This window comes from Synchiropus splendidus, chromosome 7 (assembly GCF_027744825.2).
Source record: "Synchiropus splendidus isolate RoL2022-P1 chromosome 7, RoL_Sspl_1.0, whole genome shotgun sequence".
Taxonomy (NCBI): domain Eukaryota; kingdom Metazoa; phylum Chordata; class Actinopteri; order Syngnathiformes; family Callionymidae; genus Synchiropus; species Synchiropus splendidus.
Genome location: NC_071340.1, coordinates 28,248,325 through 28,266,537, shown reverse-complemented (window position 1 = coordinate 28,266,537; position 18,213 = coordinate 28,248,325). Strand labels below are relative to the sequence as shown.

Here is an 18,213-nt window from a genome sequence, read left to right as displayed (position 1 = left end):
TCACCCGCTTAAAACAACACATTTACAGAGCTAGGGAAGGTGGACTGACCACCACCCTCTACACTCACCTCCGCAGCCACCAGACTCCAGACTTCACTATTACAGGCCTGGAGGGAAACAAAAACTGGACCAGCAAAACAAGGAAATACCAAGAGATAAAATGGATAAACAGGCTACAATCAAGAACACCAGGGGGTCTCAACGAAAAATAAACTCTAAAAACCTTTGAGCACTGTTTTTTTCCAGCACCACCTTTCAGCACCGCCCCACATGGACAGCAGCCGATCCACCAGGGTCTCATCTTCCACCCCGCCATCCCTGCTCCATCACCGCCACCTGGACCTAGCCACTCCATATGTCTTCATCCGTCTCTCTCTCTCCTCTCGCTCCATCATCCACCAGCTGCAATAAAACAAATAATATATAGGTGCTCGGGGACCAGTAGGCCCGTGCTACAAACTGAACCCCCGGAACCGAAATCCTAACCCTCACACTAACACTAACCCAACCCTAACCCTAACCCTAACCTAACCCTAACCCTAACCCTAACCCTAACACCCTAACCCTAACCCTAACCCTAACCCTCTAACCCTACCCTAACCCTAACCCTAACCCTAACCTCTAACCCTAACCCTAACCCTACCCTAACCCTAACCCTAACCCTAACTGGAGTGGAAAGCGGAGGGCCTGGTATGCTGGGTCCCGGATGGGTCCAGCACCTCAAGATTGTCTTGTAGCCTGACTAGAAGGTACAAAAATAACAAAAATCCTAACCAAACGTAACTCAACCACCAGCCATAACTTCCACCCCGACTCTAATCCCTAACCCTAATCCTTCATAGTTCATAGTTCATTTTCATAGTTTATTTTTTGTTGCACTGAAAAGTAAATTTTTTAAATTCACATTTTGTTGTGTCGTGTGTTTTTCAGGGATTCTGTGTTGCTTGACTTTAAAGTTGCTTAGTATAAAAAAGTTAAAAGTTTAAATTAGATATAAGTTCACTGTAGAGTGAAAAAATAAAGGTTATTATAATATAGTAGTATAATACATTTTTTCAATAATTATTAATTCATTTTGTGCACAATGTTACATTATTATTGGTAATATATTGATTAAAGCAACAAAAAAAATCTGAGGAGCCGTTTGGGAGCCGAACGAGCTGGTTCTCTAAAAAGAGCCAAAATTTCCGGCATCACCGTGCACCGCCTTCTAGCCTGACTAGAAGGTACAAAAATACTAAAAAATCCGCCTGGTGCACTGGGAAATGCCTATATTTACTCACCTAACGCCACAGTTTCTGCCTCACTGTGCTCTGCCCTCTGTTGTGGTATTCATGGTGTTAGTGAGTGGAACAAGAAAGGGTTTCATTGGGACTTTTGCACTTAAGGTTCATTCCATTTTGCGCAACATGGAGGTGCTCAAAACCATCCCAGACCCGACGCCAAGCCAGACTTGCTCCTACAATTTTATTGTCGTTTGAGACGGTTTGAACATGTGAGCTGTGAAAACCAAGCTTCAGCGTGGCGGGGAACAGGATCTTAACTACACACAGATCACTCCAGCACTGCGAGGCTACATGCTGGCGGAAGAGTCAGCCTGGTCCAGGATGTGGTTCGGGTGCAAAGTTTCACAACATGGTGGAGCTGTGACATCGCCTGTGGAATACAAAATGAAGTGTCACTAGACTGCAATCCTGTGACCAGCGAATGATTTATATAAAGGCGACACACACAGTCCCAGTGCTCCCATGGTGCACTTGCCCGGGACCACCCTCTGTTCTGGCCCCACAGCTCAGCCTTGGCATGGTAGTCTGCTGTCTGCAGCACAGAAACACATCAAGATTTGTCTTTGTAAACAGGTCTTAATCCCACAACTTCTGAGTTGAGGTTATCGTTAGTGTGCACCGTGTCTTTTCATCATAATAAATGACCTTGACCAAGGATTATGTGCCTGTCTGTGCGTCTGTCTGTCACGGGTGATTAAATGCTGCTGTGTTAAGATGTTCCTTCTGGATGTTGGGAAGGTTTTGTTGTTCACCATTGTTGCATCTAACTGCTGCCCGACGAGCATCTGAAGTAGTAAAACACTTGACCTTCTAAAAGAAATTAAACAACCAAACCCCTGTAATAAATCAACTTATGCTTCCTGAGTTCAGCTCCATGTCAGGGAACACAATGCTTGCTTCATTGGCCTGAGTGTGTTGAATAAAATATTTTTAAAAAAAGGCTAAGAATCAAGTTTCAACAGGTCGGAGTGAGAAGATGATGAATCGCCAAACTTGAGCTCACACCAGACACCGACTCAGCAGAAGCCAGCGGTGAACACGTTTTCTTTGCTGTCACCATTTTTGGACATTTATTGGACTATTCTATGACACATTACAAAGTATTATGAAAACCAGACCGAACACAGTGGTACCTCAAAGACATGGTCCCGCTCATGCTCAAGCAGTTCCCAGAACCCTGAAACACAAAAACACTGGTCAATTCAGCATCGAGGAGACGGGCTCCCTGCCAGGGCCTGACCCAGTGTGTGGTCTCCACCCAGCCAAAGCTCTGCTCCGGTCACCGTCTCACCACGGAACACTGATGACCAACTCTCCGCCTGGGAACACACCTCCTCGCTGGCTGGATGCCCCCGCTGGCGCCTGGAGTGTGGATGCTCTAACGGAGGAAGAGGACGATGAGGTCATGTCCTAGTCAGAATTTGTGGTCAAATCCTCAAGCGGTCTTACGACGCTCAAAGCGGGGAAGCATCTTGTAAACTCTGCAGGCATCACTGCCTCTTTTACGGCTCAGCTCCCGAAGCTCACCGACATCCGGTAGAGAATTGAGGGCACATCGGAAGTTGGCTTTCCATGTCTTAGGATCTGGTTTGTCTATTCCAGGTCGATATCGTCCTGAAGGGAAAAACCAGGCCGATGTAAGGGAATGGACCAATAATAATAATTGGCCAGAGAAATTTGACCTGTTTAATTTGGCCTTTTTACTCGCTGATGAAGATAAAGTCTTCCTTCTAACATCCCCCGAAAGTAAAGACGTGTTTATGATGAACCAACAACAGAAGGAAGAGGTGCTGTCGGAAGGCTTGAAGGGACATCAGCAATGAGGGCAAGCAAGTGAAGCAGGCTAGTCACACAGCTCATACACCACAGGAGAGAAAGAGCAGCCGCAACATCCGAGAATTTCAGCATGCTTTGCTTCGTACCCGTCGGCAATAGTCCTCAACGAGCCGAGTGACAAGAAGCAAGTGTTTATAATACAGTATATAAAAATGTGCTGTTTGCTGACGGAGACGGAATGACGCTGACTAAGACCATGGAGAATGAAAAAGTCCATGATAAAGGACAGACTTGTACGTGGGATTCCAGATAGCCATCTAAGGGAGTGGCTACATGAGCCCCATCAGCCTCTGAACAGGAGCATTCATGGCATTGACTTGGCTTCAAAACTGTCTCTGTTCCAACGTCGCCATGGAAGAGTTTCACCATGTGCCGCTGACTATGAAGGAGAGCCAAGTACCCACCAGTGTGTACAGCCCAGCTCTGGAACAGTGTTGCATCCCGGTCCAGACTCCATCCGTGACGAGCAGCGTGCTTCCACGGGATCTGGAAAACCTTCTCCAGCTGACCGGCACAAAACACACCATGAACCAAATTTGGAGGAGCAGGCATGTGGCACAAGTGTCACCTTGTCCAGCCATGTGACCCCTGGGTAACAGCCAGAGTTGATCTGCTCCTCCAGCCACTGTCTCATCCTCAGCCGGCGTCGCTCCATCTTTATTCTCAGGTGTTCTTGTGCACGGGCACCGAGTGTGGGGGCGGTACCGTGTGTGTGTGAGAGGGAGGGTGTGTGTGCACGCGGAAACTCGTACAGCTATACGTGTATTGACCAATTCTTGGAAGCGCACCTCATTCTGAGGCCCGTTAGCTGGTCCTAATAGGGTTAAGCCTCAGTTTGAGAACTTAAACTTCAAAATAGCTGGGTCATTATAGGATAGGGGTTTCAGTTTGAGGTTAGCCATGTGTTTTGGATGGTTAGGTTTAGTGTGGGAGAGGCGGGGGAAAGCATGAAAGTCAATGAAATGCCTCCACAAAAAGGACCATTTGATTTATTTCAATTCTATGAAACAGAAGAGAATCAACAGAGTGTGGACATTTTGGCCGGTCTCATTCTGAGGGCTAAAACTACTAAATACATAGGTTATGGTACTTGGGTTTTAGTTTGGTTCAGAGTAAATGTTAAGTTTGCCCAGCACCATGAAGAGGACTAAGCAGTGGTTATGTATGTATGGCCATCTAGATAGATAGATAGATAGATACTTTATTGATAGACAGATATTTTATTTATTGACCGAAGAGAAATTCCCAACAAGAGAAAGTCCCTAGCTAACTAATACAGTGATCATATGGTTTAATGGTTCAGAATTCCAGAGAGGTTTTCCAGACACCAAGATCCATTCATAGCTGTCACACCAGCGGTGGTGAACTGCATTTGTATGCACAGTTACGTGGCCCTGACAAATGGAAGCGTTGCTCCCAACCTGGGCCAAACAGCTCCTCTGAGCATCACCATGATTCATGCACATTCAAATTCACACCATGCCGAGTTTTGTGTCCTGTGTTTGACCCAGAAAACAACATCAAAGTCCAAGCCATATCACACACATGAGTTTGCAGGCACAGATTGATACCCACTAACCAGGACCACAGATGGAGAGTTGGCCGTGTGGATCAGGGAGAGGAACGGTCTCTGGACAGAGTTCTGTGTTAGCAGATGGTCTGCAGACATAGTGGTATTCACCTGGACTTCCGTCACAGGTGGAGCACTTGACCTGTCCATCAAAGTCTGGAAAGCCTGGTAGCCCTCTTCTGCAGGAGAGAGGAGGTCGGAGTGTGGCACGGTAAAGACGTTGTTACAGACGGTTGGTTGTGACTGCGCATGGGAGTGTCCACTAGTGGTGAGCGCGTCACCACCCTCGAACAGTGATGGGGTCGACCCAACATCATGGTGGACAAAAGGGATCATCTCAGAACTGGTGCCAGTCATATTATGCGATGGGCCCCAACTGTTTGGGGGATGGATGGAGTATGTTCTGCTCTCAACATCAACCAGACCAGGGTTGAACTCCTGCATCGCTACACCATAGGAACCGTAGCGGCTCACATCCGGGACCTCGTTCTGCGGCTTGAGGTTGAAGCCAAAGAGATCTTTGCGGAGAGCATCCTGGAATCTGGCCAGGACGTCCACAGGCCCAATCGAGTGAGTGTCTGACGGCCCACTGGAGCAGGTACTGCTGCAGCTTGAAGGACTGGGAAGGCCAACGCCACCTTTCTCGGAGTACTGCGACCTGAACACATATCAAAGATGAGAGAGACGCCAATAAGGAGGTCAGCTTCATCTGAGGGCCCTGGTCCTGACTGACCTTCCCATGACTTCATTCCTGATCCCTCACTTGTTTGCCCCCATTGTACCGTTTTGGACCAGGTGTGTGTTTACATTGCTTTGTGAATTTCAAACAAATCCAGTAAAACGCAGTTTTCATTGCTAAAAAAAACCTAACCCATTTCTGACAGCAGATGCTAACGCCGTCTTTCAACAGGCCAATTTTATCAATGTCTGTTGCTCATGTCTAGGCTCATCCTTGTTTGCTATTGTCATTGAATTTTTGAAAAAAAAAAGTATGAAGTCAGTCACAGTGATGGACAGAGATTTAAGGAGGTGCAGAGGAGAGTGCTGGCAGATTAGGGATGACTTTCAAGTTTGACCTGTGACAGAGAAGTAGCAGCTACAGTGAAAGATAAGCTCTTAAGGACAGTAGTGAGAACTGCTACCATGCATGGTTGAGAGAGAAGATCTGAAACAAAGGGGACTTTACACCAAGGATTCTGTCTCCAGACAGAAAGGGATTGAAACTCCCTTCTGAAACTCCCTTCAAACTCATACACTCAACTATTCTATTCAGTCAGATTATCAACCATACTGTCTTACGTTCGGATCATTGAACACAGAAATGATGAAGGTACGGTTGTGTGTGTGTAAGAGAGTAGGGTGGAGTCTGTACTAGGAAGAAAGAATTTCTGACTAAATGGCTTGGATTGGAAGTGTAGTCAGTGACTTCTGCCATTGCTGCGGACTATTTCGAAAAAAGTGTTGAAAGAGGAAGAAGAAAAATGTCATCGCCACCGTGTCATTGCATTCACTCTCCATTGAGCAACTGACTTGCGCGGACGCAGAAACAAAAAGTCATTAATGATGACGTTACATGTGAGGCACTTTACAGCATTCAGAGTGACGACGAAGCAGTTCGAGGCGTGTGACCGCAGGCCTGAGGGGGATGCTTCTGACAATAGCATGGCACAGATGAAATGGCCTTAGTATGATCGCACCCTCGGAGCCGACAGACGAGACATGAACCAGGACCAGGAAGGACAAGATCAAAGAGCAGTAGATCAGAGAGAGAGAGACATGTTAGGGAGGTGGTTAAAAAGAAGGAGAGGAAGACATCCAGTTACATATCATACATTTATCGTTCACATTAATGCAGATCACTGATGAGGGGAGGGAAAGTCAGAGCACAAATGTGACCAACATTTTCTTTCAAGCTTCATTTTAGAGCAACCGAGGCAAGAAGGATGGAGAAAGAATGAGAACAGACCAGCTACTGATTTGGGACCGAGGCTCTGCGCAGAGGTTGACGATGACTGGCCGCTCTGGATTCAGCAGCTGCAGTTCACACACAACACAAGGTTACTGACTACTCTTCGGTGACGCTTCCAACGTAACAGCCTCACATTGTGGTCCCGTGCTGTCAGATTGAAAAGGCTGGAGTTTTTGCAGTCGCCCACAGAGTCCCACCACCTGTTTCTGATCCTGAAACCAAATTGAGGCGTTACGACTGGATGACTTCTGAGGAGGGTTCCACTGGACTTACTGCAAGTAGCACCAGTATGTAGCAGCAATGGTGATGACAACACTCAGACTGAGACCGATCACCATCCAAGTCAGCTGGACATCAGCAGAGGCAGCTGGAACACAGGACTCCTGTCAGTCTCCTGTGAGCGCAGTGTCAGGTACCTCGGCTGCCACCTTCTGGTGACTTCACCATGCACTTTCATACAGTCATGTTTTCATTTTCATGTCCAAATGACTCTTCAGATAAACCTGTCAAATGCATGAGGAAACACATCTTGTGGATGACATCATGCTATGCACTTTCTAGCACAGACCTGCCTTGATGAAACTCATTTATATTCGGTGCACGCTTCACTTGAAGTGTTGTCTTCTTATGAAAACAAATGAGTTTTTACTGAACTAAAGAAGTCATCAGACGAAGCCTGTCTGGAACCACCAGCTTGTCACTTTAGTAATAAACATTTGGTATAAAATAATTTCAAAGCCGTCTTGGTTAGCCATGATCAGTATGGTGGTTTAAGCCTGGAACTTGTTAAGCTCCACATCGTTCTCAAAAATCAGTCTGGGTGCTAAGTGACTGAAACAGAAAGGTGAGGTTGATCTTGGATCGCATGCGGAAAGTCTCTCCAGCCTCTTTCACACCCTTTACCTGGCATCAGTAGATGAATTTCAGCAGCATGAAAGAGTTGTTTCCAGATGCAGGTCAAAGCACCCACTAAATCACATGGGTATTTAACATCATCGGCTCAGCCACCTGTGGTGCGGAGGCTTGACTCACTTTTACTTGTCAGTGAGCATGGTTACATGGCAGCCCAGAAGACCATATCATTGCTGTAGTCCAGCGGACATCAGACTTATAAAATGCATTTAAACAGCTTAGTCTGAAGTTGGAATTGGTGAGGTTCAGCTCCAGAGCTGAGACTCGGGGTCAAGTGAGCTGCCATCAAGCTGCGTCTAAAGCCGAGGCTCTAACTCTCACCCATGAATTGAGCACAACACTTCCGGTTTCAACTCATCAGTAACATCAATCAATGACAAGGATGATAAAGACTGGTGTGAAATAAAAAATAAAACTGACTCGCATGTGGCTAGAAACTGCATTTTATAATGTAACCGTATGCTTGAGTTCAGGTGCTCCGTCTCACTCCCTCAGTTCCTATACTTTTGCCTCTTTGTAGTTGTGCACACCAAAAGGTTCCGTTTCATTCATCCAAGAGGAGTTACGTTTTAGAACTTGGTAAAATCTCAGCGAAATTCAAGTTCACATCCAGGACGGGTCTTTGGAAATTCCCCTTCATTGTGTGTGAGCGGTTCGCCAAGACACATGTAAAGGCTACGGAACGGTCCTACGTGAGTGTGTTTGCCAGAAATGACCGCAAATTCACATCGTCTTTATCATCCAGAGTCACCGTGTTGAGGAAGGGCGAAAATAAGCTCCTCCCTCTCACAGATAAAAACAATGAATCTTTCAAGACAATATTCTGCAGCAGTTAAAAGGTTGTCCATGAAGGAACAGCAGGCAGCGTGTCATCGTTTGGTGCAGTTACCCACAAATGGATGAACATGGTTTGGTCACACTGACACCATTTGTTCAGGTGACGTTTAGCACCAGATATTGATTCACTATTTACAATAAGACGAACAGTTGTTGCTGAATGAGCTCCGGGGTACTCTTACAGGGTTTCCTCCAGGATCTTTTGTAACCGTGGCAGTGACACCTAAATGGCCCTGCTCATGTTGAGTTGTCTCAGTATTATGGGAAGACTCGGCTGGTGACACGGCCTGAATCTGTGGACTCACATGAGTTGAAGTGGACCTCCTGACTCCAGTTGCTGTAGAGACCACTCCAGCTGGACACACTTCTCACACGGACCCAGTATCGGGAACTGGGTTTCAAGCCCTGCCCCCGCATTTCACAGACAGAATGTTGGTTGATGGTTGACAGCAGGCAGCTTGCATTTTCCTAAAAATCGAAACAAGGTGAAGTTCATTTCCACAGCGAGTGCTAATCATATTAACATTCAAACCTACAATCACCAGTGGACAAAACACTCAACAAGGTGGCAAGTGATGAGAGTCACAGCAGCTTCTTGTTGGCCACGTACTCAGTCACTTGTCAACACCAGGTAAAGGAAGGAGAGGGTTCCATACCCACTGGCTTTCGCCGTCACGGTAAAGCACCTGGGGCCTCAGACTCTTGAGCAAAGATTCCTTGCCGCTGTTTTTCCACAAGATTTGAAAGATCCCGTTGGACTCAGTCACTGACACGTTCCTTGGTGGCCTGGGTTTAACTGCTCAAGGCAAAAATTATGAGATGATTCTCCTTGTCAGAGCTGGTATTTTTACCTCCAGACTCACCGCTCTTTTTGATGCTGATGTCTTTGGTTTGGAGGAGCTGTTCTCGCTCTCTCCACACTGAAACTTGATGATGTTCTCCATAAATTGGGTTGATGTGAAACGAGCAGCAGCAGCTTCCAGAGGAACATCGCTGGGCCTCACACCGTCTGTGGAGCAGACAAGGGACACTTTGGTGTCTTCTTTGCAGAGTGAAAAGTTTTATGTGTCCAACCAAATCCACAATGGAAACCAATGTCTCCTATATGTGAGACCTGTGACTGCTGCTGGAACAACAAGCCAGACGCGGCGTTACAAGCACATCTAAAGCTTGTGCACAGCAAAACAAATGACACAGACAGAGATGTTGGTGTGGTGCGACCACATGGTTGGGAACTTACTGCGAGTGACACTGAACTGCAACTCGACAGAAATGAGAGAGCCACCGGCGACTATTGACTTTGTTATTTATATACATATTATATATAAAAATTAACATATATATATTAAATTAAGCTGTTTTAAAACTATTTCGTTTGTTAAATTATACATTTTGTTTAAATATAAAGAAACTCTCCGAAATTGCATAGAAGCTGATAATTAAATGATATTTCATGTGGAGTCAAATGAAAGGCATTTCTATGTGCATTTTTTCAATCGTCAGTTGAATTCAAGTTGCTATCTCTCTTACTAGCACTTGGGTGAGCTGTTCCATTCCTGTTGAGGAGAGCTACGTCCTAATACGAGGAAGTACTCTGTAACTTTCAAGTTCTTACGACCTATTTATTTACATGGCACTCGTACACAATCATACACAAATTATTTCCTGCTTGCTGTGAAAAATCAGATCCAGTCCAGAGCCTCAAGTCTTTTCATTCCGTCAGCACGTTGTTCCACATTTTCATTGACATTCCTCAGGACCCTCGATTCCAAGATAATAGGTGACCGTTCATGTGCCCGTCTTCATTCTAGGGTTATATAATCACGTATGAATATTACAATACACAAGCAACGTGTTCCTCTTGTTTCACAAATGAGTCCAGATGCACCTTAAAGGCAGTTTACATTGTGCGAGATTTCCCGCAGTGTCCGGCCCCGCAGTCGCCGCCTGCTGTGCTGCGCCAGCCTGACTCCAGCCAATCACACCACTAGATAATTTGCTGAACTTAAAGAATGATTTCTGTCTACAGCTGCCGGTTTTGTGGTGCGTATAGTTCCGCTCGCGATGGCCAAGCAGAGCTCAGAGTGATAGAAGTGGGCATTTTACATTGTCAGTGAAGCCCTGACTGCAGTCAAGGCCGAGTATGTGTCGTGAAGCCTCAGTACAGCGAATCACACCTTATCCTGGCGATACGTCGAGAGGCCTTGACTTTCATACTTTGCCCAGTCTCTCACAAGAACGGATGCAACAATCCTCAAATTGAGGCTTAATCTTAAAAGCATAAGGTCACTACAAGTACAGCGGTACAGGGAGCACTCAGACCCGCGCACACACCCTCACTAAAGTGAGTCCGTAATCTGTGAACGATACTGAACAATGATGTGTCAAGTGAGAGCCGGTTGCAAAACTCATGTCGATGGGGTGACCGCTGATTTACTCTGGTGCGATCTACTGACGTCACCTAGTCTACCTCTCTTCTAGAGATGCTCTAGTTCGAGTCTAGACCAGTGGAACAGTGGTCATCCTAAGGAATTCTCCAAAATAGTGTTATAAATATGGACACATCCACATTCAATAAGCAGGGTTTTCAAAAGGCTTTTACTATGAAATGACACGTGAAATTGACTTCTAACTTCCTGGGTGTCTTTCACGGGACCAAATGAGTTGGATTTTACTTTCAAATCACTCCGTTTTGGCCTTACCGTAATACTCGCATTACACGAGCACTGTGGGATTGCGGAGTTTCGTTTTGGTGCGGGCTTGACTCCGGTATTTACCACTGATGAAATCTCTACTACACTTACTTGTGGCCGTCGTTTCCCTGGAGAGAAACGCTGTGTTTCGTGCAGTTGTCAGCCTCGAAGTAACAAGTCATCAATTCTTCAAAGTCGTTGGTACAATCCAGTTTGAGCCACGAGTTATTCCCTGTCGTCAAAATAGGACAATTAGCCGCCGAAGGTAAAAGACACCTTCTCAGTGACATACCGGCCACTGCGCTCGCCATGGCCCCGAAGATCCCCAGGAGAATCAGCATGTCGAACCCTCTGTCTGAACCATCGACATGGAACAACGTCTCGTGCGTGACTTCCTGAGAAGCAGCAGGCTGGGTTCCGAGGAAACGCTGACTCCCGTTTCTTCCGTGTAACTGCGCACAAGTGAAAACGGATCTTGTGTATTTGACTGACGCATTGCGAAAATAAAAGTTCCCTAGCGCTCAGGCGGCAGCGTCACTTCAGCAACTCATGTGAAGAGACGCGCCTTATTTTGAAAGTGTGTATCGTTCCTGTCGATGTCCAGACAACACAGCGCTCATGGCTCCAGCTGACCTGGAGCGAATGATCCGCACTTGGCCGCTGGGGTCATCTGCAGAGAGTCCTGTGCCGTTGGACTGATGCAAGCGGAAGAGCTCTCCTGCGCCTCTCTCCTCCCCGCAAGTCGCCGTAAAGCCAGAGGGGGGAAGCCGCAGGAGACGGAGGTAACGACACGGTTTTTCCAAAGTCATCAACTGTAGCTTTAACGTCCACTTTTGTCACAGCGATAACGTCAGCTCCGAGCTCCCTTTTTTCCAGAGGAGACTTGGTAGAGTCCTGCTCTCCGCTGAGCAGTGCCATCCCTCTGTTTGAGCCTCCGGCGCCCCCTACAGGCGTCTGCGGTCTCCTGCATGCAACTTCCTTCCCAAACCTTTCACCTGCTGCTCGGAGATTTTCACTGATGGGTTGTCAAACGTTCTGCACAGAACACAGGCTAATATGACATATTCATCTGTATTCATCTCCACATCCTGGAAAAGATTGTCAAAAGTGAAACTATTGACAAGCCAAGGAAGTGTCAACTAGGTGTTTGGTAAGTAACCCAGCTACATGACTGGGAGTGAAAGAAGGGTGAGGGTTAGGGCTTGAGTTCACCCTCAGCCTTACACTACCTCAGCGAAGGAAGAGATGTGAGTGCCTCAGTGAGGAGTGCATCCACGTTCCCTGATCCTGGTCGTGACCTGACCTGTTTATTCTTTTTGTACTGGGGCGCACAATCCCTAAACCATAACCCTGTCCCTGACTGGACATAGCCTAAAGCCATCCCAATCACAAGAGTCAGCATTGTACTTTCACTTCCCATATCACTCCCATATCTGCTCCACTTCTGGTGGTGTTGGCTGCTCCTCCTGCTCTGAGCTGCTCACCACACAGGCAAAGCTAAAAAGAAAAATCCAACTTCCTTTCTTGATGTTCACATGGTCCAAGGACAAGTTGTATGAAGTCATTTTGCATAAAGGCCGGCTGTCACATTGTTTAGTTAGGTGCGATTTTTCAAATAATCACCAAAATTCTTTTTTGCACTTTAATGAAAAGAACTGGTAACAGCACTGATGTCGATCCATTCACAGAAACATCTGGAGTGATGCAAGACAAAAAAAACAAAATCAAGTGACTGACATTACAGTTGATGTCTTCCTCTTAAAAGATGCAAAAATACTGCAGTGCATGCTTTTATATGAACAACACTCTTCCACCTTGTTGACTCCTGAGAAGTCCAAACTTATAATAACAATAGAAGAATCTTGTAGGCACCACGATTTCCTGAGGACTACCTCACGTCTCTCATGCGTCCTGAGACAAGTCCTGTCACTCCTTAACCTGTGAAAGAAACACTGGCGTCCTCCATGTGTCTGCTCACGACATACTGGGTCTCTCAACAGCAATACTCAGAAGTATGTACAAAGCAAGAAGAATACATTCAATAATATCATGCTAAGGCCTTTTGAGTTCAAAACTCAGGTGAATCCCTCTTCCTGTCAGAGGTGAATGGTGACACACACTTGTGTCTCCCTGACCCCAGATATACTGCACAGTACGGCGATGTTAAACAGCTTCTGGCACCACATTTATGCTTGCATTGCATCTTAATTGTTTTATTTTGCATCCTTGTTTTTGAGCATCATCCCTTGGTTACAAGATGTAACATTATATACAACTTGATTTCCTGAGCCAAGCCCCATTTGGCCAATGAAATATGAGCGTAAACATTAATCAGATCCAGCTAAAGACCTGGGGGAGGGGTGCTCTCGTTGGCCCTTCAGTTACTTCACCTGTGATCCTTCAAAATATTCCTAGCACTTCTATAACGGTTCAGGTGTCAGACAGTAAACAGAGTAAAATCTTTGGTCGAGTCAGCTAGTGATTATGTCAGACAAGAGGGGTGCAGTATATCAAGGGCAACAGACCAAGTTGTCTCCTCACACACTCTGGTCAGCACACGTGGCGAGCACCTGCACTTAAAGAACGTCACATGACACCGTTGGAAAGCAAAACCAGCCCAGACTACTCAAACACTGATGGGCAGGTGAGAGCTTTTTGGCTGACATGTACAGTTTTTAGAGACCTTCCACATGGAGGTGAATGACGGCTTGTTGTCGTCACCAGTGTCCTTTGTGTGTCTTGTTTTGAAAACATGAAAAGAAACATGACACATGGCAGGAAGAGGAAGGTGTTTGGGAGCAAACATGTCCTTCTCACTAAGATAAGAGAAGAGACAGTGCCTCCAGGAAGAAAAACAATACTTGAGTCCCGGGAGGGGAAGAGCTCATGCTCCTGGGGTACCAGCCTGCTGACCCATGAGAGGATCAGCGCCGTCCGCCTCCTCCTTGACTGGGGTGGGCTCATGCTGCGCAGTGATGACAATGGTGTTCTCGTCCACCAGCTCACAGGTGGGGTTGGCGAAGGCCGACAGAGGAAGGTTGATCCTCTGCATCTCCCGCTCCTGCCTCCGCTGCTCGTGCTGCTTCTTCATGTCGCGTCCCCTGAACACACAACACCATTCGCTGGTCAAATCACAGCCGAGGTGACAGCACACAAGACGGCTCTGATGACTTTTGTTGGAACTTGTTGAGTTGGAACTGAACTGGAGACAAAACACGACTCTGTCTGCTTTGGTGTTCCCTGAAGTCATTCTGCACAAACAGGAAACAAAGTCCTTGTCGAAGTACTACAATTATAATCTTAGTCCTGTCACATTGTCCTAGCAGCCACTATTTATCTACCAATGTCTGGCTGAAGCGCTGAACATATGGGGGCGTGGAAGGGGGTCAGGAGGATCCGGTTCCTGCCAGTTGAAGAGTCTGGCGCAGAACAGATTGCTGACTACGAAGCGAAACAACCCTTGCAACGCTCATTCAATTTGAAACAGTGAACCACAGGCTGCAATACATCGCAACTACAGAGGTTTGCTCAAAAACTCAATCAGATCCTCCAGCACAACTTTGAGACACACTGTCTGATTTCCTGTGACTGCATGTGTGATCCATGAGCTTAAAATAGTGCATTCACTGCGGCCATGTTCAGCTGAGCATGTGGTGGCAAAGAGGGTGAGCATGGAAGCAAACAACACAATCATCCAGGAAAGAACACAACAGCTGACTCTGGCCAAAACATTGCCAGTGTGTACAGGAATTTCTCATGCGCGTCTGAAAACAGCAAACAGCTTTGGTTTCTTTGTTTCTAATTATAGGATTATTGTCACGACAACTCCAGCCATTAAAGGAAGAAAAGATCAGATTTTTCTTTTTACACGCACAAGGTAGTTTCACAAAAAGGGAGTTTACATTTATATTCAAACTCACTTTAAGTTACATACTGGGAACTGACTTGACTAACTTTCGAGTGCTGAGAAAATCAAACTTATTGGTCACAGAGAATCTCAACTTTGTCGACGCATTTGGAAATTGACAACATAACTTCTGTGCGATGTTTTCCTTTGCTGATTTCCTTGAATCCACCTGTCTTTTTGGGTTGGCACTGACCTCTTATAGAAGTATCCCAGGGTGATTCCTGCTCCGAGGATGATGATGATGGCCATCATGAGGCTGCCTAGGATGTAGCCTGGGGATGACACAGCTCATTCAAACATATGAAACGTCAAACACGTGTGGAGAGACAATTATTAAAAACAAACAAAAAAAAACAAGCAGACTATTGTGAACGCACCAAGCATGCCAAGGTCTTTCTTCTGCTTAGAGCCAGATCGAACACGCTGACTGATCCCCATCACTGACTGCCGAGCTGTACCTTCATCCTGAGAGGATCCTGACTTGTTTGTCTGAAGGCTTGCTGAGGATGCTTCTACACGATGGAGGGACTGAACATCTGACGCTGCTGCAGTTGATGTTTGGTCTGTAGACAGAAATAAAAAGAGTAGTTGTGACTAAAACCAGGCAAACTTTGAGGATATCATGACGGAGAAATTCACAGTATGTCACAACTACGACTTGAAAAACGATTTGGTGGCTTATTGTGCGTTTCACATTACTGAAAACCAGACGCAACTTTTTCGTTACAGTTGACATGAAGCAGCAAGTCAGGGTGGCACATCAGGTGGGAGCAGCAGCCTCACGGCCCTGTTAGCCCTTGTCCATAAGTAATGCGTCAATGTACCCGATTTTACCACAAAATACAGACGTGCCTTTGTTTCACAAAAATCAATGTTCAAAGACAAGCGTGACATCCAAAGCCAGCCTTTACTAACATCTTTTCTGAGACACTGGTGAAGTACTGACCAAAAGGTTCCAGCCAGTGTGGTGGCTTCAATGACCCTCAAGTGTCAGATGCAAATACAATATTTGAAATAGGCTAAAAACAAATTTCAAATGTTGGAAGCCCAAATGAAACATTTGAAGACGACTACCTAAGTCATGAATCTTTGTTGTGTGAACACTAACCAAAGGTTGGCTTCAACCCGTTCTGCAGTCATAAACTGTAGCAACCAATTGGCTTCAGTCTCCGAGGAGAGAGCATTTCCGTGCACCAATGAGCTCCATGCTGGGGAGTGGTGAAGGGTTTTTTTTTTTTTCAACTGAACTTTCTGACACGTGACAACAAGCCTTTGTTTTTGAGAGTGTTTGACCTACTACCACACAAGCCTTCTTACATTTGATTCTTACACAGTAATTGTTTGTTTTGCTCTTTAAAAGCCTGAGATATAAGGTAGAGGCATAAATTCAAGTTTGGAATGTGTTTTACAGACTTTATTGTCGATTTTTTAAAGTTCTACACAAACACTTTTATATTAGTTAAGTACATATATTAAACCACCAGTATCACTAATCCAACGGCAGCATTCTGTCTTCAGTTTTGACTGTTGCTTAATTCAAAAGGAAATGTGTCACAAATTATCTATTATTTTTATTTTTCAATGATTCAAAATTGTCATTATTCATGTGTTTCTTAGTAGCAACACTTAGGAAGGAATACTGAATAATTTGTCAAAGATTTCCATTTCTTTTCCACGTTATGATGTGTGATATATTGATATTCGCAGCACAGTCCTTGACTCGGCAGCACCGAGATCAGACCACATTTCTATCGATAGCAAACTGTCTGTGTTATCACCAGCACTGACACTAAAAAAAGGTCAAGTAGAAACTGATAGGGAACTCGCATCTTGTAACTAGAGAAGCTCAAATTTCAAAAAATTTTAAAACTTTAAAATTCAACAATTAAAGCTGAGAATCTGTTCTCCTCAACAGTCAAGCTACCCTTGTTTCGGTCATACCTCGGCAGGGCTGGATGGCACAGAACTGCTTCTGAGCGTTGCCATCGGGCCCACTGATGTAGCACCAGGGTTTTTCAGAGGAGTCTGGGTTCCTGCAGTAATTGTGATCTCCCACACCTACAGGAGGCGCAGAACAACATCTGGGTCACCAGCGTTCACACAACTCCATCACACCACAGTGAACACAAAAGCTGGACAGAACAGCGGTTGTTAACGGACATCCAGTCGATGTGTTTACACTTGATGAGACAGCAATCCGAGCATTTTCTTCTCAACAAGAAAGCGGCTTCTCTCTCCAGGTCTTTGTCCATGTTTCACATACAAGCGCTATAATGCAATGTGGATTCGTGCTGGGGGCTGACCAGTCTGGGGAGCGTATTCCTGGGAGACACTGGTCCAGTTGAGACATGTGAGCCCAGAGGAAGAGGTTTGCGTTTGGCCCCTGTAGTCACCAGCAGAGGAGCTCCAGCAGTCTGAGGAGCACAACAACACATGAGAAGAACAGCACCTCTTCAGCGTCTATGCCACAGATGAATGCAACTAAGGCGGGTATGGAGTAAATTAAAGTGACTTAACGTAGCAGATAACTAGTTTTTTGTTTTTTTTTTGTTGTTATTTACCTCGTTGATCCCCATTTGAGGCGCTGCTGTGCACAAACGCTGCACTCAGGAAAACCAGCTGCAAAGGCAGGAACCTCCTGTACAGACATCTGGGTGAAGCAACTGAAAACATGTCGCCAATTTCAAAGTCCAAAAACGTTATGTTTAAAGGGCGGAAGAGCCTGTGCTGGGACACACCGCTCCTCTCGCTGGAGTCCAGCCCTTGTTTTCGTCGAGAGGAGCTGCGCTCTCTCAGTAAACAGCTCTGGAGGAGGAGCCGTGGCCGCCCCTGGGTCCTAAACACACCCCACTTCACTGGCAGCGGTGATCGACAGAAGAGTCTTCAGTCACTCCTCTCTGCTGGTGAGTCATGTGTGAGTCACTCCCTCTCCCAGTGTGGCTGTGGGAGCGCTGTCCACCATCTGCCATTGGTGTTTCACAGCTCCTCTCCGCCACTTTCCAGTGACATCGCACCGATCCACGGGAGCTGCTGCACGCATGCGCTGTAGTGGAAGAGCGCGTGAACTCGTGACTCAGCCAGTGTTCACTGAGTTGCGTGCTCGGATGCGCGCACACGTCTGTGAGGCGCCTAGTTTAGATGTTGATTTGGGTTTGTTTTTTTAACTTTCTCAAATCCTGCTGGCTACCGCCAGAGTCGCCAGG

At 46.1% G+C, this 18,213-nt stretch overlaps 3 protein-coding genes across 5 annotated transcripts; all 3 read right to left on the bottom strand.

The window, feature by feature from the left end:
* Positions 1 to 362: 362 nt before the first annotated feature.
* Positions 363 to 3,869, bottom strand: LOC128762813 (interferon regulatory factor 2-like). 2 transcript variants are annotated; one of them, XM_053871332.1, is made up of 7 exons: positions 3,527 to 3,791; positions 2,736 to 2,900; positions 2,527 to 2,664; positions 2,420 to 2,463; positions 1,734 to 1,818; positions 1,552 to 1,656; positions 363 to 402 (listed from the first exon to the last, which is right to left on the bottom strand). In XM_053871332.1, exons 1-6 carry the CDS (start codon positions 3,672 to 3,674, stop codon positions 1,574 to 1,576), a joined length of 663 nt encoding a protein of 220 aa, XP_053727307.1. In that variant the 5' UTR covers positions 3,675 to 3,791; the 3' UTR covers positions 363 to 402; positions 1,552 to 1,573. The 2 variants fall into 2 exon arrangements, with proteins under 2 accessions (XP_053727307.1, XP_053727308.1); XM_053871333.1 differs by lacking the exon at positions 363 to 402 and having other exon boundaries at positions 1,463 to 1,656; positions 3,527 to 3,626; positions 3,691 to 3,869.
* Positions 3,870 to 3,993: 124 nt separating this feature from the next.
* On the bottom strand, positions 3,994 to 11,990 carry LOC128762811 (uncharacterized). Of its 2 annotated transcripts, XM_053871331.1 has the most exons (10): positions 11,737 to 11,990; positions 11,396 to 11,555; positions 11,215 to 11,335; positions 9,274 to 9,419; positions 9,067 to 9,206; positions 8,716 to 8,878; positions 6,935 to 7,028; positions 6,795 to 6,873; positions 6,659 to 6,726; positions 3,994 to 5,350 (listed from the first exon to the last, which is right to left on the bottom strand). In XM_053871331.1, the coding sequence occupies exons 2-10, from the start codon at positions 11,442 to 11,444 to the stop codon at positions 4,660 to 4,662; spliced, it is 1,551 nt and encodes a 516-aa protein (XP_053727306.1). In that variant the 5' UTR covers positions 11,445 to 11,555; positions 11,737 to 11,990; the 3' UTR covers positions 3,994 to 4,659. The 2 variants fall into 2 exon arrangements, with proteins under 2 accessions (XP_053727306.1, XP_053727305.1); XM_053871330.1 differs by having other exon boundaries at positions 11,396 to 11,990.
* Positions 11,991 to 12,731: 741 nt separating this feature from the next.
* pik3ip1 (phosphoinositide-3-kinase interacting protein 1) lies at positions 12,732 to 17,826 on the bottom strand. Its single transcript, XM_053870411.1, has 6 exons — positions 17,572 to 17,826; positions 17,314 to 17,424; positions 16,952 to 17,068; positions 15,388 to 15,573; positions 15,204 to 15,282; positions 12,732 to 14,204 (listed from the first exon to the last, which is right to left on the bottom strand). The coding sequence occupies exons 1-6, from the start codon at positions 17,681 to 17,683 to the stop codon at positions 13,988 to 13,990; spliced, it is 822 nt and encodes a 273-aa protein (XP_053726386.1). The 5' UTR covers positions 17,684 to 17,826; the 3' UTR covers positions 12,732 to 13,987.
* Positions 17,827 to 18,213: the final 387 nt, after the last annotated feature.

Coding starts and splice junctions, on each gene's coding strand:
- LOC128762813 (XM_053871333.1), bottom strand. CDS start 3,777: ATGGAGCGACGCCGGCTGAGGATGAGACAGTGGCTGGAGGAGCAGATC. Junction 3,627..3,690: donor GGGTCACATGGCTGGACAAG/GTGACACTTGTG, acceptor TGTGCCGGTCAG/CTGGAGAAGGTTTTCCAGAT. Junction 1,657..1,733: donor ACCATGGGAGCACTGGGACT/GTGTGTGTCGCC, acceptor TGTATTCCACAG/GCGATGTCACAGCTCCACCA.
- pik3ip1 (XM_053870411.1), bottom strand. CDS start 17,683: ATGTTTTCAGTTGCTTCACCCAGATGTCTGTACAGGAGGTTCCTGCCT. Junction 15,574..16,951: donor TGCCATCCAGCCCTGCCGAG/GTATGACCGAAA, acceptor TTCTGTCTACAG/ACCAAACATCAACTGCAGCA. Junction 15,283..15,387: donor GAAAGACCTTGGCATGCTTG/GTGCGTTCACAA, acceptor TGTCATCCCCAG/GCTACATCCTAGGCAGCCTC.
- LOC128762811 (XM_053871330.1), bottom strand. CDS start 11,444: ATGCTGATTCTCCTGGGGATCTTCGGGGCCATGGCGAGCGCAGTGGCC. Junction 8,879..9,066: donor GTGACGGCGAAAGCCAGTGG/GTATGGAACCCT, acceptor TTCGATTTTTAG/GAAAATGCAAGCTGCCTGCT. Junction 6,874..6,934: donor ACATACTGGTGCTACTTGCA/GTAAGTCCAGTG, acceptor ATTTGGTTTCAG/GATCAGAAACAGGTGGTGGG.